The 23,811-nt window shown below is 48.9% G+C and overlaps 1 protein-coding gene across 2 annotated transcripts in view; it reads right to left on the reverse strand.

Annotated features, from left to right (window-relative positions):
* Nucleotides 1–320: 320 nt before the first annotated feature.
* The window catches only part of SMAD6 (SMAD family member 6), a 79,757-nt gene continuing 56,266 nt past the window's right edge, over nt 321–23,811 (reverse strand). For both annotated transcript variants that reach the window (XM_070420372.1, XM_070420362.1), the window contains one exon: nt 321–1,298. In XM_070420372.1, coding sequence (XP_070276473.1) covers nt 757–1,298 — 542 coding nt within the window. In that variant the 3' untranslated portion in view covers nt 321–756. The remainder of the gene's footprint in view (nt 1,299–23,811) is intronic.

Raw genomic sequence — 23,811 nt, forward strand, 5'->3', positions numbered from 1 at the left:
CTCCACCATCAGACTGGAAGTTCCTCTAGGCCAGAGCAGGAGCCTCCATCATCAGTCTGGGATGGGGCCCAAATACTCTCCCCTTTCCCTCCTCCTCCCATCCTGTGGACACACCACAGCCATGGGTAAGAAGGAACAGCAGAACTCGTGTGCTCTTAAGAGTAAACATGCCCTTCCTCCCTTTTTAGTTTATCCCCTCTACTCTGTATCTGGTAAAGGGATCAAATTTCAGGATGTCTGATGGGTCAGAAACCCACTAATACCATGCATGTCCCTCTTTGTTAAAAAGAAGACAGTTAAAAAAAAAAAAAAAAAAAACCTAGAATGCGAATACTTTATTATCAATGAGTGACTGGTTTAGCATTTTGTCTGGGCATTAATATTTCAAAAACCATACACCAAACCCAGGCTTTTCCACCTAGCTCTGCTGTATCATTTTCTTAAAAAAAAAAAAAAAAAAAAAAAAAAAAGGAGAGGGAGGAGGAAAAGAAAGAAAATATATCTGTATTGAAAGAATTATAAGCCAAAGTGCGTCTTTCTTGTTTTGTCCATATACACACATTGCACCATACATAAATAATTACATTGTAAAAATGACTCCATAATTACAAGTATAATATATATTTCCATATAATATATAAAACTTTATATTAAATCTAGGTAGATGATATTTGGGGGGGTTTCGTCCGTGGGGGCTGTGTCTCTGGCACTGGCCCTCCTGGCGGCGGGCAGGTCGGCCGGGCCTCGCGGCTGCCGCTATCTGTGGTTGTTGAGCAGGATCTCCAGCCAGCAGGGACAGGAGGTGATGAACTGCCGGGAGTAGCAGGGCCCCCAGCCCTTGGCGAAGCTGATGCGGACGCTGTTGGGGTCGTAGGGGCCGTCGGCGGCGTCGGGCTCGGGCCCGTGCTGGAGCAGGCCCGAGCGCTCGAAGTCGAACACCTTGATGGAATAGCCGGGTGGCACCTTGCGCACGACGAGGGCGCGGCCGCCGGGCGCATCCAGCGTCGGGGAGTTGACGAAGATGGGGTGCTCGCCGCGGTTGTAGGCCCACACGCCGTCAGGCTCCTTGCTGAGCAGGATGCCGAAGCCGATCTTGCTGCGCGTCCGCCGCACCGACTCGCTGCGCTGATCCAGGTTGAGCTGGCCCAGGCAGAAGCCGCTGCCCTGAGGTAGGTCGTAGAAGATGCTGACGGCCTGGTCGTACACCGCGTAGAGGCGGCCCACGCGCGTTCGGTGCTCCCAGTATGCCACGCTGCACCAGTGGCTCGGCTTGGTGGCATCTGGAGACATGCTGGCGTCTGCGGGGCAAGCACAGGGCACAGGGTGTTAGTGATTCAGGCTGGGGAGGCGGGTGGCAGAGGGGAGCAGCGGTGGCACTCCTGCCTGGACGGTGGGGGTTGGGTGGTGTCTCTAGCAGTCACCAAATAGTGTGCGCCAGGCTGTCCTCAGGAAATGTAACACACAGGAGGGCACCACCCCCCCACCCAACACACATACACACACACACACTCTCACTAACTCACAGAGTAAAAACAAGGTTATGAATGTACAGAGAAGGCAAGGCACCTACTGTGTGCTAGGTGTTGTGGAAACAAAAACATGAACCACACCCAACTCCTGGCCATAAAATTTCTCAAGCTGGCAAGAGCTGGAAAAACACCCATGCACCCAAAGGAGGGGCTGGACCTTGAGCGCCTGCAGTGTGCACGTGACCTCAGAGAGTCCTCCAATCACTCTATGAGGAGGCCATCTTCTCCTCCTTTTATAGAAGGATCCAAGACTGCAGGCACCAGCGGCCTGCCCAAGGCCACACAGGTAGTGAGTGGCATGGCCAGGATTTGAACCTAGTCAGTCCAAGCCTCTGCCTGAACAGAGCAGGGTTAAGTATTAGAAAGCATAGTCACCACTCAGGGGACTCAGGCAGAGGAGGTAAGTGGAGGGGGGGGGGGGGGGGGGCGAGAGTTGGCCCCCAGGGTCCCTTCTAGCCCAGAATGGGAACTGCCCCACTGCTCCCAGCCTGGCCCTTGGGCAGTGTGCCCAGTTCCCCCAGTGCCCGCTGCACCCTGCCACTCAAGTTGGCTCTCTGGCAGAAAGTGCAGGTTGTCACCAGGACTGCAGCATCTCTGAGAAAGGGAAGGTGAAGGTCTCTAAAATGCTAAAGAAAGTCATTCCTCAAGGGCTTCAGAGTCTGCCAGCTCTCACGGTTGTGTGCTGTGTCTCTCTGGGCCTCCGTTTCCCCACAGACAAAAAGGGGTGCCCTGGAGTATGACTGGCATCCTTTCTCCCTCCAGCCTGGTGCATCTCCGTGTGTCCAGGTGAATTTAAGTTTTCTGAGACCAGACCCCCGCTGCTGGGGCGTTTGCCCAGAGGGAGAATTCTGCTGGAGGCCTGATGAGAAAACAGCAAAGGCGCCTATTCTCCAAGAGAAACTGATTAAAGTCCAACTAAACCTGAGAGAAAAAACCCTGCTAACAACTTCATTGAGGAGCCTGCGTATGGTCAGCTCTGACCGTCAGCTCAGCCTTACCCACAAGCCCCAGAGCAGCAGGGCAACAGGACCCCTGACACCTCCTCCTATGTGCTAGGAAGCCCACCTGGCTACCTGGCAGGAAACTGTCTGCCTGAGGGGCCTCCCATAACCTGCCAGCTCTGCTGTGGCCTTGGGCTGGGCACAGCCCCAAAGGGCACGCCCCTCATTCTATGACTGGCTTCAGGTCCCAGCCATAGGTCCCCAGGCCAGCTCCTGAGGAGGCATCATTTTACCTCACATCCTCTGTCCAGGGCCCCAGCTGACTGTCATGCGGGGAAAGGTGAGGCCCTCCTCCCTGCCCTCACTAACCTGCCCCTTAGCCGGTGGACAGAGACCACTCTATCCCATGGTGAATGACCAAGCTGTGGGCACTAGGTCAGTCCCAGCAGGTGGGCAGCCAGGAACACCCAAGCCTTTGCCCCTCTCCAACCATCCACCCTCCCACCCATCTGGCACTGGTTGGGAGTTCCCGAGCACCATCCCAGCCTGGCCATCAGACTCCAGCACTAACCTTCTCACCAAGCAAAGAGAGTTAGCATAGTGCTCTCGGCAGAGAGAGATGAAGAAGCAAAGAAGCTATGCCTGGAGGGCTCTGGGCAATAGGAACCCCCGAGTGCCTTCCATGAGCTAGGCGCCTTCTGCACAACAGCCCTGGTTCACCTCTGTTATCACCCCATTTCACAGGTACAGAAACTGAGGCCCAGGGAGGTGCCCTAACAGCTCGAGGGCACACACTATTGCGTTCTGTAGCCAGCATCAGTCCCAGGCCATACTCCAGAAGGGAGTGCTTCTCCATACTCTGGGCAGACTCCCCCCTAAAACCCATGCACACTGAACAAGTCCCTCCCTTTCCCTAAGCCTCAGTCTCCCTATCTGTAACCATGACTATTCTCATGGTCTCTGTGTCCTAGAGGTGCTTACCCACAAGCCTGTAAGTCACTCCCCTCTAACCCCCAAACAAAGGTCCTTCACTCCCTAAGGACTCACTGCAATCCCCCTTTCACAGATAAGGCTCAGAAAAAGCCACCTCCGCCCCCGGGTGTAGCTGCTCCACTGTACAAGAGAAAGAAGCAGGTTCACAGAGTGTGGGAAGTGAGGGTGAGGATAATGGGACTGGGGTGGGGGTGGGGTCCTCTCTCCCATCTCCCATAAGGCTTTCAATCCAAGGCCAGATGGGACTTCCTGTCCCCTCCTCCCACCAGCCAAGCCAAATGCCCCCTGATCATCTGCACCCTCTCCCTTCCCAATCAAGACCTATGTCCCTGGCTTTACCTCAGAGCCCCTCACGGGGATGGTGAAATGTGCTTGGGGACAAACCTCACAGAGCTGCCCTAGGGCCCAGCCTGCCCCTGCCCCAGCTCTCTGGCTCAGGGACACTGCCTGGGCCAGGTCTCACTTCCTGCAGACTCTTTGGTTGAGCAGACAAGGTGACACCTCATCAGGCTTGGGCTCCTGGCCAAATCTTCCAAATTCCAGAAGATGGAGGAGGCCTCAGAAAAGCCCTCTCTGACCCCTCCCTCCTGTGCAATTACAGGCTCAGCCCCTCCCTTGGCCTGAGCAGGTGGCACTGCCCTTGGCTAGGCTAGACTCTCAAATGGGAGGGGTGGGTCTCAGTTCTCTCTGTCCCAAAGCTGCATGTATCCCGACTGTGCTCTCAGAGCCACTAAAAGGGAAAGAAAATACATCTCAAATGTTGGCACAATGTCCTCGCCCCCATCAGAATCCCGCTCAGCAGGTGGGGCCCATGGCCTGGGCCAAAGGGGATGGTGGGCAAGGACTTAAGTTGCAGGTCTGATCTGAGAACAAGCCAACAGGTGAGCCAGCACCATGTTCTGGGGAAATCCCTATCCCCATCCCCATCCAGCTCTTGGGGATTCAGGGCTCCAGAGCTTGAGGACCCCGTGACAGCATCTCATCCAGGGAGCCCCAATACTTTGGGCTTTCACAAACCAATACACTGTGTAACAGAGAGGTTGGGAATGTCACAGGGTTACCACGATTTCATTTTGTCATGACATTAAAAATCCCCAAGACTATCTACTATCACTAGCACAAAAGAAAGTGTAATTTGCCCGGCCAGCGTGGGGAGGTCACGGTTCGACTCCCAGTCAGGCACATTCCAGGGTTTTGGGCTTGATTCCCAGTGTGGGGTGTAAAGGGGGCAATGGATCAATGATTCTCTCTCATCACTGGTTTTTCTATCTCTCTCTCCCTCTCCCTTCCTCTCTGAAATCAATTAAAAAATATTTTTTAAAAAAGTGTACCTTAACACTAACAAAATTACAGAAGTATAATTTGATACTTAAAAAAATCAGAAATTTTAAAGTTAATACATTTAGAGATCAGCAATTTTTAACCGATGTGCTACAAGAATTTTTAAAACATGCAATACCTATTTAGTCCGGGGCACTGACCTCTTTTCCTTTAGATTGTCAAATAAACAAAATGACAATGGGCAACGCAACAATAGCCATCCAGTGTAATGCCCTGTCTTGAACCATATATATAGGTCATACAATAGAGCTGCATCTTATTGGCCACATTGCTAATAAGGTTGCATCTGATTGGTTAATTCTTGGTACTAGAAATCTTTATATACAAGTATAGGCACCTGATTTTTTTTAAAAGTCACTTTGGAGCAAAAAGGGCAGGTAATTACTACTATTATTTTCTTTTGTAAGTCAATCAAAATTATACCTATGAGGGGGAGGGGCGTCAGACTGGCAAAATACGTATTTTTTTGGTATGCCGCAGTATTTTAGTAATTAATTTATGTGCACCATGAGATGAAAAGGGTTGAAAATCACATCATTTAGATCATAAGAAATTTTCTTATTTCTTTCATCATGGACCAATGAAAACTTAGTCCTAAAACTAGCCTATGTGAACCACTGATTGAGTCCAATGTCCTTGTGCCCCAAAGACGGCGCCCCTGGGTGCAGGGTGACTTCCCTGAGGTCATACAGTGGGGTGTAGCAGAACGGGGACCAGAACCTGAGACCCCAGAATTCTAAGCTAACGTTTGCCACATGATCTAAAGGTTCCAGAACTGCGATAGACGGAATGGAGGCAGACCTAAACTAAGGCTCTCACCACTGACTACAGGTGTGGCTGTGGGCAAGCCTGTCTCCCCATTTGGAAACAGGTTTATCCATAATTGAGTGCCTCACTTACACAGTCTATCTTGGGGTTTTCTGGAAACTCCTGGGAGCAGATCAGTTGGGTGCAGAAAGAAGCAGCTGGCTGTTTACTGGTCCCAGCACTGGGTTGACTCTTCAGAGACCTGGGATCCCTAGGGGTGTTGGGAGTCACGACCCATCCACAGTCACCACCATGGGAGGTTACAATAGGACCGTGGACATCAATGCCCTTTGCAAACTGTTAAGGTTTATCTCCCAGCCTGGGTATTCAGAAGCAAAATAATGAAGAATGAAGCAATGCGTAACTAACTGTCTAGAACAAAGGTGAGTAGTGCTGTGGCACCATTTCACTGCACACACATGTACATACATACATGCGTGTATTCATATCTCCTGCAGTGTCTGACAGAAGCTGGCATGCTGTCTTTGAGAGGGCAGGCGCCCCCAAACTGATGCAAAGCCCTATTCCATCCACCACACCACACCTCCCATCTGCAGCCTGGGCTGCCACTCAGGGTGCAGGGGGACAGTCTCTTGCAAAAGATCTTCTTCTCCTCATGGCTCCAAGGCTGTGGTCTAGCCATCAGCCTAATTAGGAACCGGCTCCTTAATTGCAAATAAATGCTGGGGAGTCAGACCCGAGTGAACAACATCAAAGATGACCGAGCTCTGACCGAAACTCCTGCTCACTACCCCTGCTCGGGGCCTGGCCTAATTCCCAGCCAGACTCTGGGTCCTGGCTGGGACGGTTCCTGGGGGAGGAGGGGAGCAGAGGCGCAGTCTGGTGCTGATCTGCCAGGAGTCCTGCAGTCAGGTGTCCTGCCTTCTGGCTCTGATCAGGAAGGTGACCTCCTTCTCCTGGCCTCAGTCTTCCCACCGAAACAATCAGCTCTAAATTTCTGTGATTTAGTGAATGTTCACAGCAACTCTACTCATAATCACCCAATCTTGGAAAACTGCCCAGATGTCCAACAGAAGAATGGATGCTACAGACTGAATATTTATGTCCCCTTCAAATTCACATGTTGAAATCCTAACCCCCAGTGTGATGGCACTTGGAAAGGTGGGGCCTTTGGGAGGTCATGAGGGTCATGAATGGGATGAGTGCCCTTATAGAAGACATACCAGAGAGCTCTCTAACCCTTCCAGAATGTGAGGAGCAACAAGAAGCCATCTATGACCTAGAAATGGGCCCCTACTATATACACCAAATCTGCCGGCACCTTGACCTTGGACTTCCTAGCCTCCAGAATTGTGAGAAATAAATGTGTTACTTAAGCCACGCAGTCTATGGTATTTTGTTATAGCAGCCCAAATGGACTAAGATAATGAACAAACAAAGATAAAGTACATCCCTGGCATAAAAACAGACACAGAGCTCAATGAAACAAAATAGAGCCCAGAAATAAACCCAGGCCTATATAGTATATGGTCAATTAATATATGACCAAGGAGGCAAGAACATATCCTGGGGTAAAGACAGTCTATTCAATCAATGGTGTTAGGAAAATTGGACAGATACTTGCAAAACAAACAAACTAGACACCTTCTTATACCATATACAGGAATAAAGTCAAAATGGATTAAAGACTTAAATGTACCACTTGAAACTATAAAATGCCTAGAAGAAAACATAGGCAGTAAAATCGCTAACATTTCTCTTGGCAATATTTTTTTTCTGATATTATCTCCGCAGGCAAGGGAAACAAAAAAAAATAAGCAAATAGACTACATCAAATTAAAAAGTTTTTGCACAGCAAAGGAAACCATCAACATGAAAAGATAGTCTACTGAACAGAAGAACGTATTTGCCAATGAAATATCTGATAAGGGGTTAATATCCAAAACTTATAAAGAACTCATACAACTCACCCCCCGCCCCCCCAAAAAAAAACACACAAACAAACGAACAAAAAGGAACAATCCAATTAAAAAACAGGCAGAGGACCTGAAGAGACACTACTCCAAAGAGGACATACAGATGGACAATAGATATGAAAAGATACTCAATGTCACTAATCATCAGAGAAATGAAAATTAAAACCACAATGAGATATCACCTCACACCTGTCAGAATGGCTATCATCAATAAATCAACAAACAACAAGCGCTGGTGAGGATGCGGAGAAAAGGGAACCACTGTGCACTGCTGGTGGGAATGCAGATTAGTGCAGCCACTACGGAAGACAGTATGGAGTTTCCTCAAAAAATCAAATATGGAGCTGCCCAGCGTTCCCACTTCTGGATATAGATCCGAAGAAACTTGAAACACCAATTCAAAAGAATATATGCACCCCTATGTTCACTGCAGCATTACTTATAATAGCCAAGATATGTAAACAACCCAATCAACAGACAAGTGGGTGAAAAAGTTGTGGTATATATATATACAATGCAGTATTGGTCATAAAAAAGAATGAAATTTTCCTTGCCATTTGGTTGAGTGTTGTTCTGTGCACAGAAGGAAAGGATGCCGGTCGATTCCTGGACAGGGCACATACCTAAATTGCGGGTTCAATCCCTGATTGGGGCACATACAGAAGGCAACCAATTGATTCTCTCTCACATCGATGTTTCTCTCCCTCCCTCCCTTCCTCTCTCTAAGCATGTCTTCGAGTGAGGATTAAAAAACATAAATAAATCTTACCATCTGTGACAGCATGAATGGGCCTAGAGGGTATTATGCTAAGTGAAATGAATCTGACAGAGAAAGACAAATGCCATATGACTTCACTTATAGGTGGAATCTAAAGAACAAAATAACAAATACAATAGAAACAAACTCATAGATACAGAGATCAGACTGATGGTTATCAGAGGGGAGTGGGGTTGGGGGGCTGGGTAGAAGTAAATGGATTAAGAAGTACAAATTGGTAGTTAGAAAACAGTCACAGGGATGTAAAGTACAGCACAGAGAATATAGTCAATAATATTGTAATAACTATGTGGTACATCAGGGGACCCCTCTGTAAAGTATATGATTGTCTAACCACTATCTGTACACCTGAAACTAATACAAAATGATATTGAATATAAACTGTAATTGCAAAAGAAAAGTTAAAAAGAAAACAAAACAGTGAAATAAAAAAAAACACAAAGAACAAGGTACATCCATACAATAGGATGTGACTCACCAATAAAAAGGAACAAACTGCCCTAACCGGTTTGGCTCAGTGGATAGAGCATCGGCCTACAGACTCAAGGGTCCCAAATTCGATTCCGGTCAAGGGCATGTACCTTGGTTGCAGACACATACCCAGTGGGGAGTGTGCAGGAGGTAGCTGATCGATGTTTCTCTCTCATCGATGTTTCTAACTATCTCTCTCCCTTCCTCTCTGTAAAAAAATCAATAAAATATATTCTTAAAAAAATAAAAATAAAATAAAATAAAATTTTATATATAAAAAAAGGAACAAACTACTGAAACATGTAACAATGCATATCAGAAGCCCGAGTTGCCAACAGCCCACAGAAGTGCTATTTGTTTCCATTTATATGAAATTCTCAGATAGACAAAACTAACCTATAGTGATAGAAATCAGTACAGGGATTACCTCTGTGGAGTAGGGATGATTGGGAAGGAGCATGAGTGGGTGGGGTGATGGAAATGTTTGATATCCTGATTGGTACAATGGGAACTCAGGTATACACATTGTTAATAATCATGACCTATACACCTAAGAGCTGTGGATTTCATTGTAGGTATGAGGCCATGAAAGAATTAAAATTAAACAAGTAAAAATGTTCTGCCCAGGCCAGCTCTAGTTGTGGAGTAGCTCGGCAGGGCTCTGTGGTTGCCCGGGGGACAGCCCTGTGTTTCCAGGCTGGGCAGGGGTGGCCTGGCTTCCTGGTGGTGCCCACATTCCTGCCACCAGAGGGAGGTGGATGGCTGCGGTGGGCTGGAGGAGACAGGCTCACAATAGGCCCGCTCCCCTAAACTGGAGCCAGCCCCTCCAATGGTTGGCATTCCTTCCTCTTGGCCGCTCTGCCCAGGGAGGGTGCTTTGAGCCCAACATGTAATTTTGTGGGGGTGCTGAGGCACCAAGGGGGCTAAGTGCAGTCTGGGGGAGGCGGGGAGAGCTGAAATCCCAAGAAAAGCCTTTAGCTTCTTCGAATCAGCAGTTTTCTGTCAAAACAAAGGGCAGGAACGTTCCTGTGTGCTCCCCCGTGGGCTGCACGCTCCAAAAGCGTGAGCACACGCGATGCAGCTTGTTTTCCTCCTGATTCCCCCCTTTCCATTTGGCCAGACCGCCCTGGCCTCCGCCATCCTGTGAAGGGAACCTAAGACGTGCTGAGACTGTTTCTGATCCCTTGGACTCTCGGGGAGCTGGACATAAAGGCTCGGAGTATTTGCAGGAGGCCAGCCAGAGTCCTCTTGGTCTCCAGGGCCCTGGCCGTCCACCTCACCCCATGCTCCTCTATGTTCACAGCCTCTGCTGCTGCTTCATACCCGACTTGGGCCACAGCAGCCTCCCTGCCCCTCTCAGGTCTGGATGGAAAGGGTCGGCCCAGCCACACCTCAATGAGCAAGAAGCAAGGGCAGACGGACCCAGACACCACTGAGAGCTGGGAAGGGAGCTTCAGAGACAGAAGCTCAAACAGGTTAAGTGACTTGCCCTGGATCATCCAGCAAGTTGGTGGCAGAGCTGGAGAGAAACCAGGGCTGGCTTTTCCAATCCCCTTTTCACAAGCCAGGCTAGGGCCTCCAGTCCCCCTGGAAAACGCCTTTCTTCTGTCCCATGTCATGCCTGTGGCTTCAAGTTCCAGTCCAACCGGCAGCTTTTTCATCCATGGCTCCTAGGCCTGGGAATAATTACGTGGCCCTGCATCTGGTTAACCTAACACCCCTTTAAAAGCCTTGTTTGCCCATTAGATAAGTAGTTTTTGTTATCAAACTGAAGGGGGGAAAAAAGAATTTCTACTTAACCTTCCTTTGTCATTTTAAGCTGCAGAAATGGCTTCAGGTTTTGCAGTGAGTCCAAAGATGCAGCATTAATTAAAGGCTCTTTTTTTCTTTGTTAAGGGAGGGGGAGATCAGCCCTTTATTCACTGGGCTCAGGCAGTAAAAGCAGAGAAGGAATGTACACAGGCCCCATTAATGGTCAACAGCTTAGACCAAGCCTCTCTGCTGAACTCTTTCCAAAAGCAGGGCCCAGCTGACAGGAGTTTCCTCTTACTCGCTCCCACCCCCCACCCCCCACCTCAGAGCCAGCACCTTTGGCTCCTAGAGGAAGCCAGGCTTCCAAGAGGAAGTTCCTAATCGGTCATTACATCACGGGCGGTCTGGCCACCACTGCCGCCTACACAGGGTCCACCTTGGGGGCTCTTTCAGCCGCTGGTCACCTGAGGCCAAGGACTGTGCTTACCAGACAGTCAACCAGCCGCAGATTTGCTGGTGGCGGGGTTTGCCCCCAAGACAGAGAGTAAACAGAAATGCAAAAGGAGAATGTCAGTGAGCAGAGGAGGAAGGCCAAAAATGGGGCAGTCCATGTGGCCAAAATTCATTGCAAATGCAAAAACTGAGGCCCAAAGAGCTCAAGTGATTTCCCAAGGTCACAGCAGAAATTAGCCACATGCCTAGGACCGTCGGTTATCTCCTGCACAGGCTGGATTAATGTGCCAAACTGCCTGCATATAAAGCTCAGCTCTGCCACTCACCAGCTGTGAAATCTTGGGCAAGTGACTTCACCCGTGGGGCCTCAGTGCCCTAATCTGTAAAATGGGGATGCAATCAGTGCTTACTTCAAGTGTGTCTAATAATGCCTGGTTCAAAAAAAGTACTTCATAAGTAATAGCTACTATTATTTCACTAATATTATTACCACTGTACACCTACCTCTATATATTATTTGTGTAAATTATTTACTAGATTGATTCAGCTGGTCTAGTTTCATAAGGGTATTCATATTAGGTAATAATACCTGCAAAGATAAGATATATCAATGGAGTTGAGAACCAAGGGGAAATCATAACAGTAGTAGTAGTGGTGGTGATAATAAAAACAACCAGCCAATAATAATAATAATAATAATGTCAGCTGACATTTAATAAACCTTTACCAAATACCAGGCAGAGTATGAAGTACTTTAAATGTAGCATTGCGACATACTATTCATCTTCTCAGTCATTTCCCATTTTAAGATGAAGGAGCTAAGGCCCGAGCATTCCACGTCCACAGTCCTCGGCTAGGAAGTTGCAAAGCTGGGATTTGAACTCATGTCTGTCTAGGCTTAGAGACAAGGGACTGTGCATTACTCCCATGGGTGCAACCTGTGGTCTGCAAAGCCCCAGAGGACTGCAAGGGCAAGAGCACAGGGACTGTGCTATAATAACGCAGCTATGTCCACTCCATGCCGGCACATGGAGGCTCCTTAAAGACTGGACAATAAAAGGGATCCTTGGGTGTGGCCACTGCCCCACACTCACTACCCACCTTCCTGTGAGGGCAGTGGGGTTTCAAATAGCATGCCTTGTCACAACTGTCTATGGCCTCTATGCAGCCCTGCAAACACATACACTTTTTTGGTTTTTCAGTTTCTCCTATACACTCCACACTCCCATCACCCCTCCAAACACAAGCAGTATTCAAACAGATCCTGTGCTACAATAAAGAACGAAGATCTTGAGAAAGGGCAGTTAATCCTGGCCGAGTCACTGGAGGGTGGAGGTTGCTGGGTGCCCTGTGCTCTTCATCAGTTCTCCCTCCCGAACTCCCCATGCCCATTCTGACAGACCCCAGTGCAGCATGGGAATCCGCCTGGCTGGCCTGACGCTGAGCCCACCCTGTCCCCTTTGTGCTGCCTCATCGGCCCCATGTCTCCAGTGGAACAAAGTGGCAGCCTGGGCCGAGGTGGTAAGGTTTCCATTCTTTTATCTTGTGCCGTATTCAAACAAATCCTGAAAAGATGAACTCATCTTGCAACCTGACATAAAACAAGCATTAGCCCAGGCCCTAATAGGCAGACCTGTGGGAGGAAAAAACCTGGGGTCCCGCTTCCATCAGCATCCATCTCGCCCTGGAGCCCTGGCAAGACTGTCCCAGCTTCCCTGGGCCCAGGGACCAGTGGCTTTTCTGCCTAGGCCTTGGTGCGTCTTTCTTTTCATTATTTATATATATTTCAGAAAGGGAGCGAGAGACAGAAACATCAATGATGAGAGAGAATCATTGATCGGCTGTCCTGCACACCCCCTACTGGGGATTGAGTCTACAACCTGGGCATGTGCCCTGACTGGGAATGGAATCATGACCTCCTGGTTTATAGGTCGATGCTCAACCACTGAACCACATCGGCAGGGCTCAGTGCATCCTTCTTAACACTGCAGGCAGCTACGGCTTCTGAGAGCCACACTGAGGCTGCCATTAGACTGGCCTCCCCCATCACAGCCGATGGATCGGACTCCACACCAGAAGCACTGGCGAGGGCAGGAACCCCTCTACCTCTGGCAGGCAGTGGAGGCAGGTGGGAGAATTCTGGTTCCTGTGCGCTGGGAGGGAAGGATGGTGACAAGTGTCTGAGGGAAGAGACTGTGATAAACAGCTTCTACAATCAGCCCACATTTTTAGAACCAGTTTCAGCAACAAAAGGCTTCAATGAACTTTGCTCCCATTCCAAGTCCTCTTTTGTTCTATCAGAAAGACTCTGCGTTTGTTTGTTTTCCTACCCAGAGACCCTCTGGGCCCAGGGGTTGGGAAAGCCTGGCTTTTCATATTGGGCCTGGAAAGATTTAAAATAAGGATTCGTGAAGCTGATAAAGCTGAGTACCTTGGTCCCCAGGGAAGAAGGGAAGGGGCCCCATCTTCCCTGCCTGGGGGTCTGCACTGCTGATTGCTGAATTCCTGAGTTCACACACAAACCAGGCCCCTGGCTGGTCTGGGTTCTGAGCCGAGTCTGGGTTTTCATCTTAGGCTTTAAGTGCCAAAGTTCACTGATTCGATCCAACTTTGACATCCCTGCTGACTCCAAGACCACAGAGAACACAATCGGCCCTTTGGGGGTTCAGATGGGGACAGCCCAGGCACGAGTCCGAGGGTCCAAGGGGCAGGGATGCAGGTCGGTGGTGGACAGCAGTGTTGTGCTTCAAGGAACATTCCTGCCCTGCAGGTTCCCAGAGTTAGGACAATTTGGGACACTTCCATTTTTCTTTTATTTCCCCAATACAATTTGAGTTTCATTAGCAAACCTCCTGCCTCAGACTTCTACTTGGACCCAATACAGAGCCATAAAAGCAAAGTACCTCAAAATTGCCCTCAATCCTCCTGTCTCAATTCTAAGGGACAGGAAGCCCCCACAGTGGTACACAAACATCCCAGTGGATGACCAGGTGAGGCCCCCACAAATCCTTGGCCTCGTCATCTCCTGCTATCAGGGTCCCTTAGCTCTCTGTGCCTTTAACACCCCACTCTGCGTGTACTTTGTCCATCCCACTGTCTCTGGATCTGTAAGGCTCCCGAGACCAAAGGCAGCAGAGGTTGAACTGGTGCAAATCTTCACGGCTCTGTTACTACGGGCAGGAGACTGCGTCTCTGAGTTCGGGTCTCTGAGTGCAGCGGGGGGAGCAGAGGGGGAAGTGTAACAGGGCTCTTTGTTTAAAAATCATCCAGAATTTCAATGGTGAAAGCAGAGCATTAAATGGAGGGGAGGCCCCTCTGAGCACCGGCCTGAGCGAGGCATGTGTTGCCTACCTGCGAAGCAGGCCCTGCTCAGCACTGGTTTCCTCTCACTTCATACCTCACTCAGAAGGGTGGAGGGGATTAGTAAAGGGCCCAGAACAGTAACCAGCACTCAAGGAATATGAGCTTCCTCCGCTGTTCCCCCGTGTTTTCAGAGCTTACTCAACCGACAAGACCCCGAAGTCACCTCCCTTGAAAAGCCTTCCCCAGTCCCTGGGTCGGAATCTCCTCTGTGACTGATGCTGTCATCAGGTGGGTGTGTCTCCACCCCACCCACCTGGGAGCGGGCTGGCCTAAGATCAGGCTGCTTTCACCTCTGCCCCTCCTCCCCTGGGACCGGTTGCTGTGTCTCCTGACAAGGGTGCTCTTAACAATGGGAAATCATCCGGTTTTCCCTGTGTTTGAAAAAGGCACAGCAGCAGCGCTGTCCCCATTCCACAGATGACACCTCTGATGCTCAGAGGCCAGGACACTGAGGCAGGGAGGGAGAAGCAAAAGTCCCTACGTTGCTGGTCCTCATGATGCAGCCTGGCCTATGGAATAGGAGATGAGCTCACTATATGCAAGGTTTGTTTCAGCGGCTCAAAAAAACAACAACACAACCAAAAATCACCTAAAGCCTACAGTCATCTCATCTGGCAATGGGGGTGGATTTCATTTCTCTGTTTTGCTAAGTCAATCAGGTGAAGGGAACAGAGAGCATGTCTCTGAATGGAAAAGCCAAAGAAGAGTGTGGGGGGCTGGCTTTCTTGTTTGCAAAGCTCTCAGAAATATGCCTCGCCAGCACTAGCTTGTTGTTACTTACCAACAAGACAGAATCATGTGACCTTTGCAAGTCAAAATACACCTGCCTTATTTACATTAAAGATGCACTTTGGGATAAACAACCCCAAGTTAAAGTCCCAGAGGTAAAGAAATTCAACTTTAAAATAAACCTTGCGTTAAATCATTTCCTTTCAAATATCCTTTTATAACACAAAAGTCATAATCCACGCCTTTGCAGTGAATGCAGACTTCTCCACATGGGATTTTCTGAAAGTGAGGGTGGCCTAGATCATTCTTGTGTATTTCTGGAACACACAGGAGTGCTTTAGAATAACCAGAAAGCTAATATTGACTGGAGAGATCATTAAGCCACAATCAAATACTAATATTTGTTGTAAAGAATGCAGTGACATAAAATTTAAATGTTCCATGCAGAAGTGTTGAAAAATGACCCACGGGCTTGGCAGAAGCTCACCCCTGTGACCCCGTCTCCTGTCTGTGGCTATGCTACTGTGCACACTGAAGCAGCCAGAGCTGCTCGGGCCATCCTTGCCCAAGTTCCAGGATGCCTGAAAAGGGATAGCCTGTTTGATCTGGGGAGGGAGGTGCAGAGGAGAAACGGAGCCAGTCTGTCCAGCAAGTCCCTCAGGCTAGCGGAGACACACAGACCTGAGCCCCATGCCTCAACCCCAAGTCCAATTAGCGCCTTTCCTGACAGGGTTGAAAAGTCACGGGTCTACTTAGAAAGCAGCATACACCTGGTGTGCATGGGCCAGCAAACATCAGCAGAGATTTGCTAAGTAATGATCCTGTTTAAAGAGTTGTTGCAGGTGCCCTTTCCAGTCACTCTATGGGAATCCAGCTGCTACTGAGCACCAACTATCCATATACCCCATCCCAATTAACCCTGAGGACAATCCTAGAAGGCAGATATAATCTTACAAAGGAGGACATGAAGGTGCAGGGAGATTAAGCCCCTGGTCCAAGGACACACAGCCAATTAATTAGGAGGAATTTGAACCCAGAGCAGCCAGACTCCATAGCCACTCTTCCTTCCATTCCTCCTTGCAAAGCGGGCCGGGGTAGGCACTAAACTTCTAGCCTATACCTAGTCACCACAGGCAGTCAGTACAACCCCTCTCCCACGGGTGTGACTCGAGCCTCCTCCACAGAGGCTGGCGCCTGCCATGCTGCCCCCCTCTTTCCTCCTCCCTTCCCAGCAGGCAAAAATGGCCCAATAGGCCCCCCGGTCTGCATTCCTGGAGCACAGGCCCAAGTTGGGGCCACTAAGGAGGATCCCAAGTAATTCAGCCCATAAATCATGGCCATTGTGAATTTCCCTTTTAGCCACAGGCAAAGTCAAACTTTTCCTTCCCCCACTGTAGTTAACCACTCTTTGTTCACTGTATCTCTCCCAACTCCGCCTGGCTGGGGGCCAGCTCTCAATTATTAATTAATCTGGGAGGCACAGGTTGCATTCCTGGCCACCTAACCACTTCCTCCTCAGTGGGGAACTCACAGGCCAGGCCCTTTCAGTTACATCAAACATCTCACAACATCCCAGCCCTATCTTGTGGCCATAGCTGCAATAAAGGACACTTAAAACCAGTTTAAAATAACAGCAGAAAATCCAAATACCCAGAAGCCTCCTTTCCCAAATCCATCCCGCAGGGCCAATCCAACATGTGTGCCATTATCATCATAAAACCACAACATGCCCATTTCTGGAAGTCAGTGAAATGGGGATCCATCCTCCTGACCTGCAGGCTGCGTGCTGCGTGCTGTGTGTGTGTGTGTGTGTGTGTGTGTGTGTAGGAAGGGGGTACCTGGTACACCCTTCCCTCTGATACTTCTCACTAGCCACAAAGGGAGACAACAAGATTTAAAACAAAGCTAAGAGGCAAATCCAGAGGCCAGCCTCTAACTCCATGGCTCACTATCCTCACTGGGTGAAGAAAATGACAGGCAGCTGGGTGAGCAGAGGGCAAGCGAGGCTACGGTTGAGTTCAGGTTTATTAAAGTTGTTCAGGTGTCTTCAGGGGTGGTAAGGAAAAGGGTGGACGTGTGAGCCCCTCTATGTCTGGGTCAAGTCTTTGGGAGGCCTTTGCATGGACAAACACCCACAAGAAATTTGGGATCAACAGAATGAGGTGACCTGCCATGGTGTGAAAGGTAGCCCCCATCTCACTATCCTGGGACCACACTCATGAAATGAGAACACAATTTTCTTAACATCAGTGCTGAACCCTTGGCTAATGGGGTAATAAGTAGGATCTTTAATTCCTAATCAGAAGTAATGCTAAAAGGTTGATGTCAGTGCCAGCTGGATGAATGTCAAAGGTAAGATATAACCCAGTGTAGGACGAAAATGATAGAAGGAATGTATCAGATCATTAAAAAGGATAAATGTTTGTTATTGGTAATTGCCATCAAGTATACCCCACCGGTTCCATACACACCCTACCGTACGTAAACCTCACCTGGAGTGTCCACTGAGCCAGTCAAGCCCAGGGACTCAAACTCTCAGGGTAATAGTCCAGGAAAGACCTTACAAATCTCATGGTTTATCTACCCTGCAACAGGTCTACTTTTGATCTGGTAAGACAAATAACTTGTCCCCCAACTCTTCATATAACACTGACACTCTTGTTTTTATCTTTTAAATATATTTTTTATTCATGTCAGAGAGGAAGGGAGAGGAAGAGAGAGACAGAAACATCAATGATGTTTCCTGTACACCCCTTCCTAGGGATCAAGCCCGCAACCCGGCATGTACCCTGACCGGGAATTGAACTGTTCATAGGTTGACGCTCAACCACTGAGCCACTGGGGCCGGGCAGCACTGAGGCTTTTGGATAAAGCACTCATACTGCCAAGATAAATTATTGTACACATATAATAAAGTACCATTAATTAGGACTCATAAATCTAGACTGTAATAATTCCGAAAGCAGCTGGGTTCAAGTTAAAAAAAAGTTTTGATAAACAAATGCAAAATATAAACAAGGTTCAGGAGAACTGTTTATCCTACTAGCACTGTATAAACAACGGGCAAACCAATTACAAATTGCTCTTATCTGTTCACTACAGCAGATCTCCGAATGACCTCTAACAGTTAGCATCATAGTTTACAGTATTTGAAAATCCCAAAACTTGGTTTATTAGACAGTATTCTTCCCAATCACCCACCCAATTCCCCTGAATTGGCGAGGAGTCGCCGAGCTGTCATGTTTCCTTGCAGTGTATCTGGAAAGGAAGCCACCTGGACGGCTGAACCTCCAGTGTCCCCGGGACCTGCAGGCCCTTCGGTGGCTGCCCAGGAGAGACTGGTAGCCCTTGGCTGCTCCAGCACACCACTATGCCACCCAGTTATCTCCATACCCACCTTAAAGAAGCAGCATTTCCTAGGGCATTTGTCCAGGGCACCCAGCCAACTGGGGCATCTCCAAGAGAGAGGCCCCTCAGGCGCCAACTGCAGTAGATGAACCAAGGACGTTTATAGCCTCCTTGGTGACTTATAAATTAGCTAGCCCCATGTTTTCTCCCATGGAGAAAGCAACACTTACAACTCCAAGGGGGTCAATAATGCTTTCGGAGGAGCAGGAAAGGTGAGAGGCCCACAGATAAGCTTGGGGAGTGTGGGGTGACAGGAAGAGGCCCCAGGCAAGTTGGGAAGCCAACCATCAAGCTGAGAGAGTGTGTTGGTCCTGGCCTGTGAGGGACAGACTGCAAGGCCCCAGAGGCGGGCAGTGGGCCAAGCTGGAAATACCGAGGGCTGCTCCAGCTCGAGGAGAAGGCCCTGCCAAGTTGGGGAGGCGGTATTGATGGGGGAATGGCAGGTTCCGGCTGGGCAGGTCCCCAAGGCCACCGAGGCAGGAGCAACCGCCTGAGTCTTTGGGCACGTGGGGGTTGGAGCCATGCCAGGGAGACCCAGAGCCGCCAGTCTCCCCGGGGTGCCTCTGTCCTGGCACTACCCTGAAGCCCGCCAGCACAAGGACCCCTGAGGAAGGCAGAGCCTCTCCAAGTGGCACTGACCTTGGGCAGGGAGTCAGAAGATTATTCACCCTCCACCTTCTAATTCCTGGACATTTCAGACATCTTCTGGATTAACAAGACCCACTGCGTGACAGAAGCAGCCTCCGAAGAGCTCCCCAGGCTTGTGTCCCTGGGGGAAGACTCATCTTGGGAGGCAGGGAAGCCAGGTGTCCCAGCAGATACTCTTCCTCCCTCCCCTACCAACTCCTTTGGGCTTCAAAAATTGTTATCAGGTAAGACCAACAAAAGCACTGAGGCCTGGCTGGCATGGCTCAATGGTTGAGCATTGACCCATTAACCTGGAGGTCAGGGCACATGACCAGGTTGCAGGCTCAATCCCCAGTAGGGGGCAGCTGATCAATGATTCTCTCTCATCATTGATGTTTCTCTCTCTCCCTCTCCCTTCCTCTCTGAAATCAATAATATATATGTACACACACACACACACACACACACACACACACACATATATGTATATGTATATGTGTATATGTGTGTGTGTGTATATATATATATTTAAAGCACTGGGCTGGGGCTTGCCAAGTCATGCATCCTGCCACCAGAAGGATGTTCTGCCACATACACCACGGGTTTTGTAGTTGACCCACTATTTGATCAAAAGGATCTTCTCTGTTCATATGGAATCTGAGCATCCACTTGGTTCAATCCTCTCCCTCCTCATGGCTTTTACTATAAAACGGGCACACTGACTCGCTCATTTATAAAGACCCACCAAGAACCACAGCCTAGCAGGCCATTCACGTCAGAATCTGACCATCTCTACCTTCCCGAAGCGCCCCCTCCTGACTGCTCCGACCCAGCCACAAGAACTGTCCTGCCCAGGCCTTGAACACATGGAGCTCCACCCTGAAACCCTGGGAGCAAATTCCCTGAGGGGAAAGAGTGGGTAGGATGTTTTCAAGAACCACTCATTGTTGGTTTGGGGTCCAGCCAACAGAATTGCCACTGAGATGCGAGAAGAACATTTGCTTAGGAGGCACCTCTCTCATGCTCACTAAATGCCTACTGTGTGCTAAGCACCTCCAAAACCAGGGGATGGAAGGTGGAGAGAGAATAATCTTCTGGCCCAGAGGCTGGGCCTGACCCCTTGCTCAAAGTCAGTGCCACTTGGAGGGGCTCTATCTTCCTCAGGGGTCCTAGGCTGGCGGGCTTCAGGGTAGCGCCAGGACAGAGGCACCCCAGGGAGACTGGCGGCTCTGGGTCTCCCTGGCATGGCTCCAGCCCCCACGTGCCCATAGGCTTCCTGGAGGAATTTAATCCTGTGGTGAGGGAAGTGCTGGAGGCTGAAGTCAACAGAAACGAACAGAGATGTCAAAGGAAATCAGAGAGTCTTGTTTTTTTAAACATCATTCTTTCTGGTCAGTTCCAAATTATTTGGTGGGCTATACACATATATTTTCTCCCCCAAACCATAATTGCCCTCCCTGAGATTTCCAGTCTGAGAGGAATAAAAGAAACAGCATAAATGTTCTTTGTAGCTGGCCTATAGGAAGTGGGCACTAGCCTGGGCCTATAGCTAACTGCAAGCCTGTGGAAAGCCCACTCCCTGTGAGTTCTGAGGGTCATTTCCCTACTCCCATTCAAAACAGACTCTGTCACCTGGGGAATCCACCCACCACCCCAGTGGGTCATGTGACTATCTAAGAGTTGAGGGTGAGGGAGGCATGCCATTCTTGGATTGGTGGAAACTGAAAATTATAGGGTGTTGTGGAACATACTAACAGCAACATCATGTTTATTTCCAAAAGAAACTTAGGGGAATCTAAAGGATTCTTCGGGACTTGCTAAATGTCAGAGCTAGAGGTCATTCAGCCCAACCTCCTTCCCTTTACAGAAAGGGAAACGAAGGCTCAGGGAGCAGAAATCACTTGCCAGAGCCCAGGGCCAGGCCACACAACGAGGGCTCCTATCTCTTGAGGAATGACTTGGTCCTTGATACCACTGGGCTCAAGGAATAAATAATGCTGATGAGTCTGACCAACACGAATTATTTCTGCAAAAGGGCCTGTTTGTTGGTTCTTGTGGGTAGCAGGGAGAGAGTCCTTCCTCCGTCGCTGTCGGAACAACTCCCCGCCTCTGCCTGAGAAGTGACCCGCCCCAGCTGGCCAGCACCACCACAGACTCTCAGGCAAAGGATGTGCGTTGCAAAAATGGGGCAAAGTTTCCTATTCTGAAGATAACATTGTAAGACACAGGAAGTCTGCAAGCAGAGCCTGCATTTCCAGAAGGTCTCTGCACACCCATGCGCAACCACTTCCATTGTACAGGGTTTCTAGAGATCCGAGGCTGGGGGTGGGGAGGGAGAGGCGGGACAATGCTGGGAAGGGGCAGCCCAGGTGAGAGTCCAGAGAGGACTTCCCAGTTCCCCAGACTCACTGGGCCTCCCCCAGGCTGGGCTTCTTTAACAGAAAGAGAAAAGGGTTAAAAGAGCCAGTGAATCCCATACTTTAGGCCCTTGAGTCCAGATTCCCAGGCCCCACCCCTGGAGATTCTGATTCATGGTCCTGGGTGGAGCCCAGGAATCTCTGTTTTTAACAAGATTTAAGAGGCCCCTTCTCTGGCTCTGATATGTCACCATCCCACAACTGGAGGGTTCAACAGCCTGGCAGGTTAGCGAGAGAGTTGGCTTCCTCGAGGGAGGAATGACAGGGGCAGGAAGGAGACCAAACCAAATCGACTTCCAAGAACGAGACGGACGTGGCGGTCCCAGAGCCAGGCCGGGCGACCGGCAGGGAAGCACACTCTGGAGCCACACGGATGGCTCTGGCTCGGTGTGTCTGGGTGTGTTTGAGGACAGGCCTTTGGGACGGTGTGCACCTCTCCATGGGATTTGGAATCAAGGACCTCAGTTCAAATCCCAACTTTGCCACTTTCTGGCTGTGTGTCTGGGAAGAACCGCCTTAGCCACTCTGGGCCTCAGGTTCTCTGTCTGTGGAATGGGATCAAAAGCACCCATAACAAACAACCCGAGAAGTGGATGTTATTTAATTACATTTTTTTTGTACACCCCCCCAGTGACCAGATACTACATAACTTAATACGTGATCATCCCAATGATTGTCCCATTTTACAGATGAGGAAGGAAACGGAAGCCTCCTGACCAATCCCAGGTCACCCACTGGTGAAGAGGGTGGTACTGGGGTTCTCAGACATTCAGTTTGACCTTTCTGCAGCAGGCAGGAGGCTCCCCACAGACGCTGCCTTCCTAACACAGGCACTGCCTAGAGCTTATGCTGCACACAACACTGTTCTCGTGGGTGCCAGACCACACACCTCTGCCCTCCCAGCTCCAAGCCCAGGGGAGGAAAGAACACAACTGCAAAAGAGCATTATCAGTAAGGAGCAGTGAGACAAGGGAAAGGCAGGCTACCAAACCCACCTGGGGAGGACAGGGGAGTGCCATTACAGAAGGGGTGGAAGGGACAGGGAGGGAAAGTGATGGTCCAAGAACAGCCTGGGCAAAGGCACAGGGGCAAGAGAAGACAAGGAGAAAACAGTGTGCCGTGGCCAGATTACAGAACACAGAAGTGCTCATGGAGAAAGAAGAGTCTACAGAGGGTGAACAGGGCCAGACCATGCAAGACCTTGGCTATCTGACTGGGTCTGAGCACTTGTACTGTGTTGTATGCACAGGGAGCCCTGGAAAGGTGCTGGGCAAAAAGGGTCAGGGCCCAACCAGTACATTGTTTCGTGGGTGCATCCCAACTGACCATTAGCTCATTAAGGATAATGGTCCTGCCTACAACTGGGTGTGATTAATACTAAAATACAAGTGAATCTTAGAAGTGGGAACTCTAGGACAGTGCAAAGCACTCAACACTAAAGATACATATTTTTGTTTTGCTAACAACAGGAACAAGACAGGGATATCAGCTTCACCACTCTTATTCAAGAAAATCTGGAAGTCCTAGCCATAGCGATGAGACAAGAAAAAAATAAAAGGCATCCAAATTGGAAAGGAGGCAGTAAAACTATCATTATTCACAGATGACATGATATTGTACATAGAAAACCCTTAAAGACTCCACCAAAAAAACTACTAGATTTAATAAATGAATTTGGCAAAGTAGCAGGATACAAAATTAACATCCAGAAATAGATGGCATTTTTATACACCAATAATGACCTCTTAGAAAAAGAAACTGAAAAAACAATCCCATTTACCATTCCCAAAATAAGATACTTAGGAATAAACTTAACCAGGGAGGTGAAAGACCTGTACTCGGAAAACTACAGGACATTGAAAAAAGAGATAGAGGAAGACATAAACAAATAGAAAAATATACAGTGTTCATGAATTGCTAGAATTAACATCATTAAAATGTCCATACTACCCAAAGCAATCTATAGATTCAATGCAATCCCTATTAAAACACCAATGGCATATTTCACAGATCTACTGCAAAAGTTTATATGGAACCAAAAAAGACCGCGAATAGCCGCAGCAATCTCGAGAAAGCAGAATTTTATTTTGTTTTGCCCTTACCTTTATTTGTCAAGCCCATTTAGAGATAGACAGATTATTCTAGTTAAAAAAAATTACTCAAAGGGTGACCAAAGACCTCACATAGTACAGTGGGACAAGCATCTATAAATACACACCTACCAACAAGTTTACAGTGTTCTTAATTCTCTCTGTCTACTGATCT

Source organism: Myotis yumanensis, unplaced genomic scaffold (assembly GCF_028538775.1).
Source record: "Myotis yumanensis isolate MYYU_CA2020_CCGP unplaced genomic scaffold, mMyoYum1.0.hap1 SCAF_1, whole genome shotgun sequence".
Classification (NCBI taxonomy): domain Eukaryota; kingdom Metazoa; phylum Chordata; class Mammalia; order Chiroptera; family Vespertilionidae; genus Myotis; species Myotis yumanensis.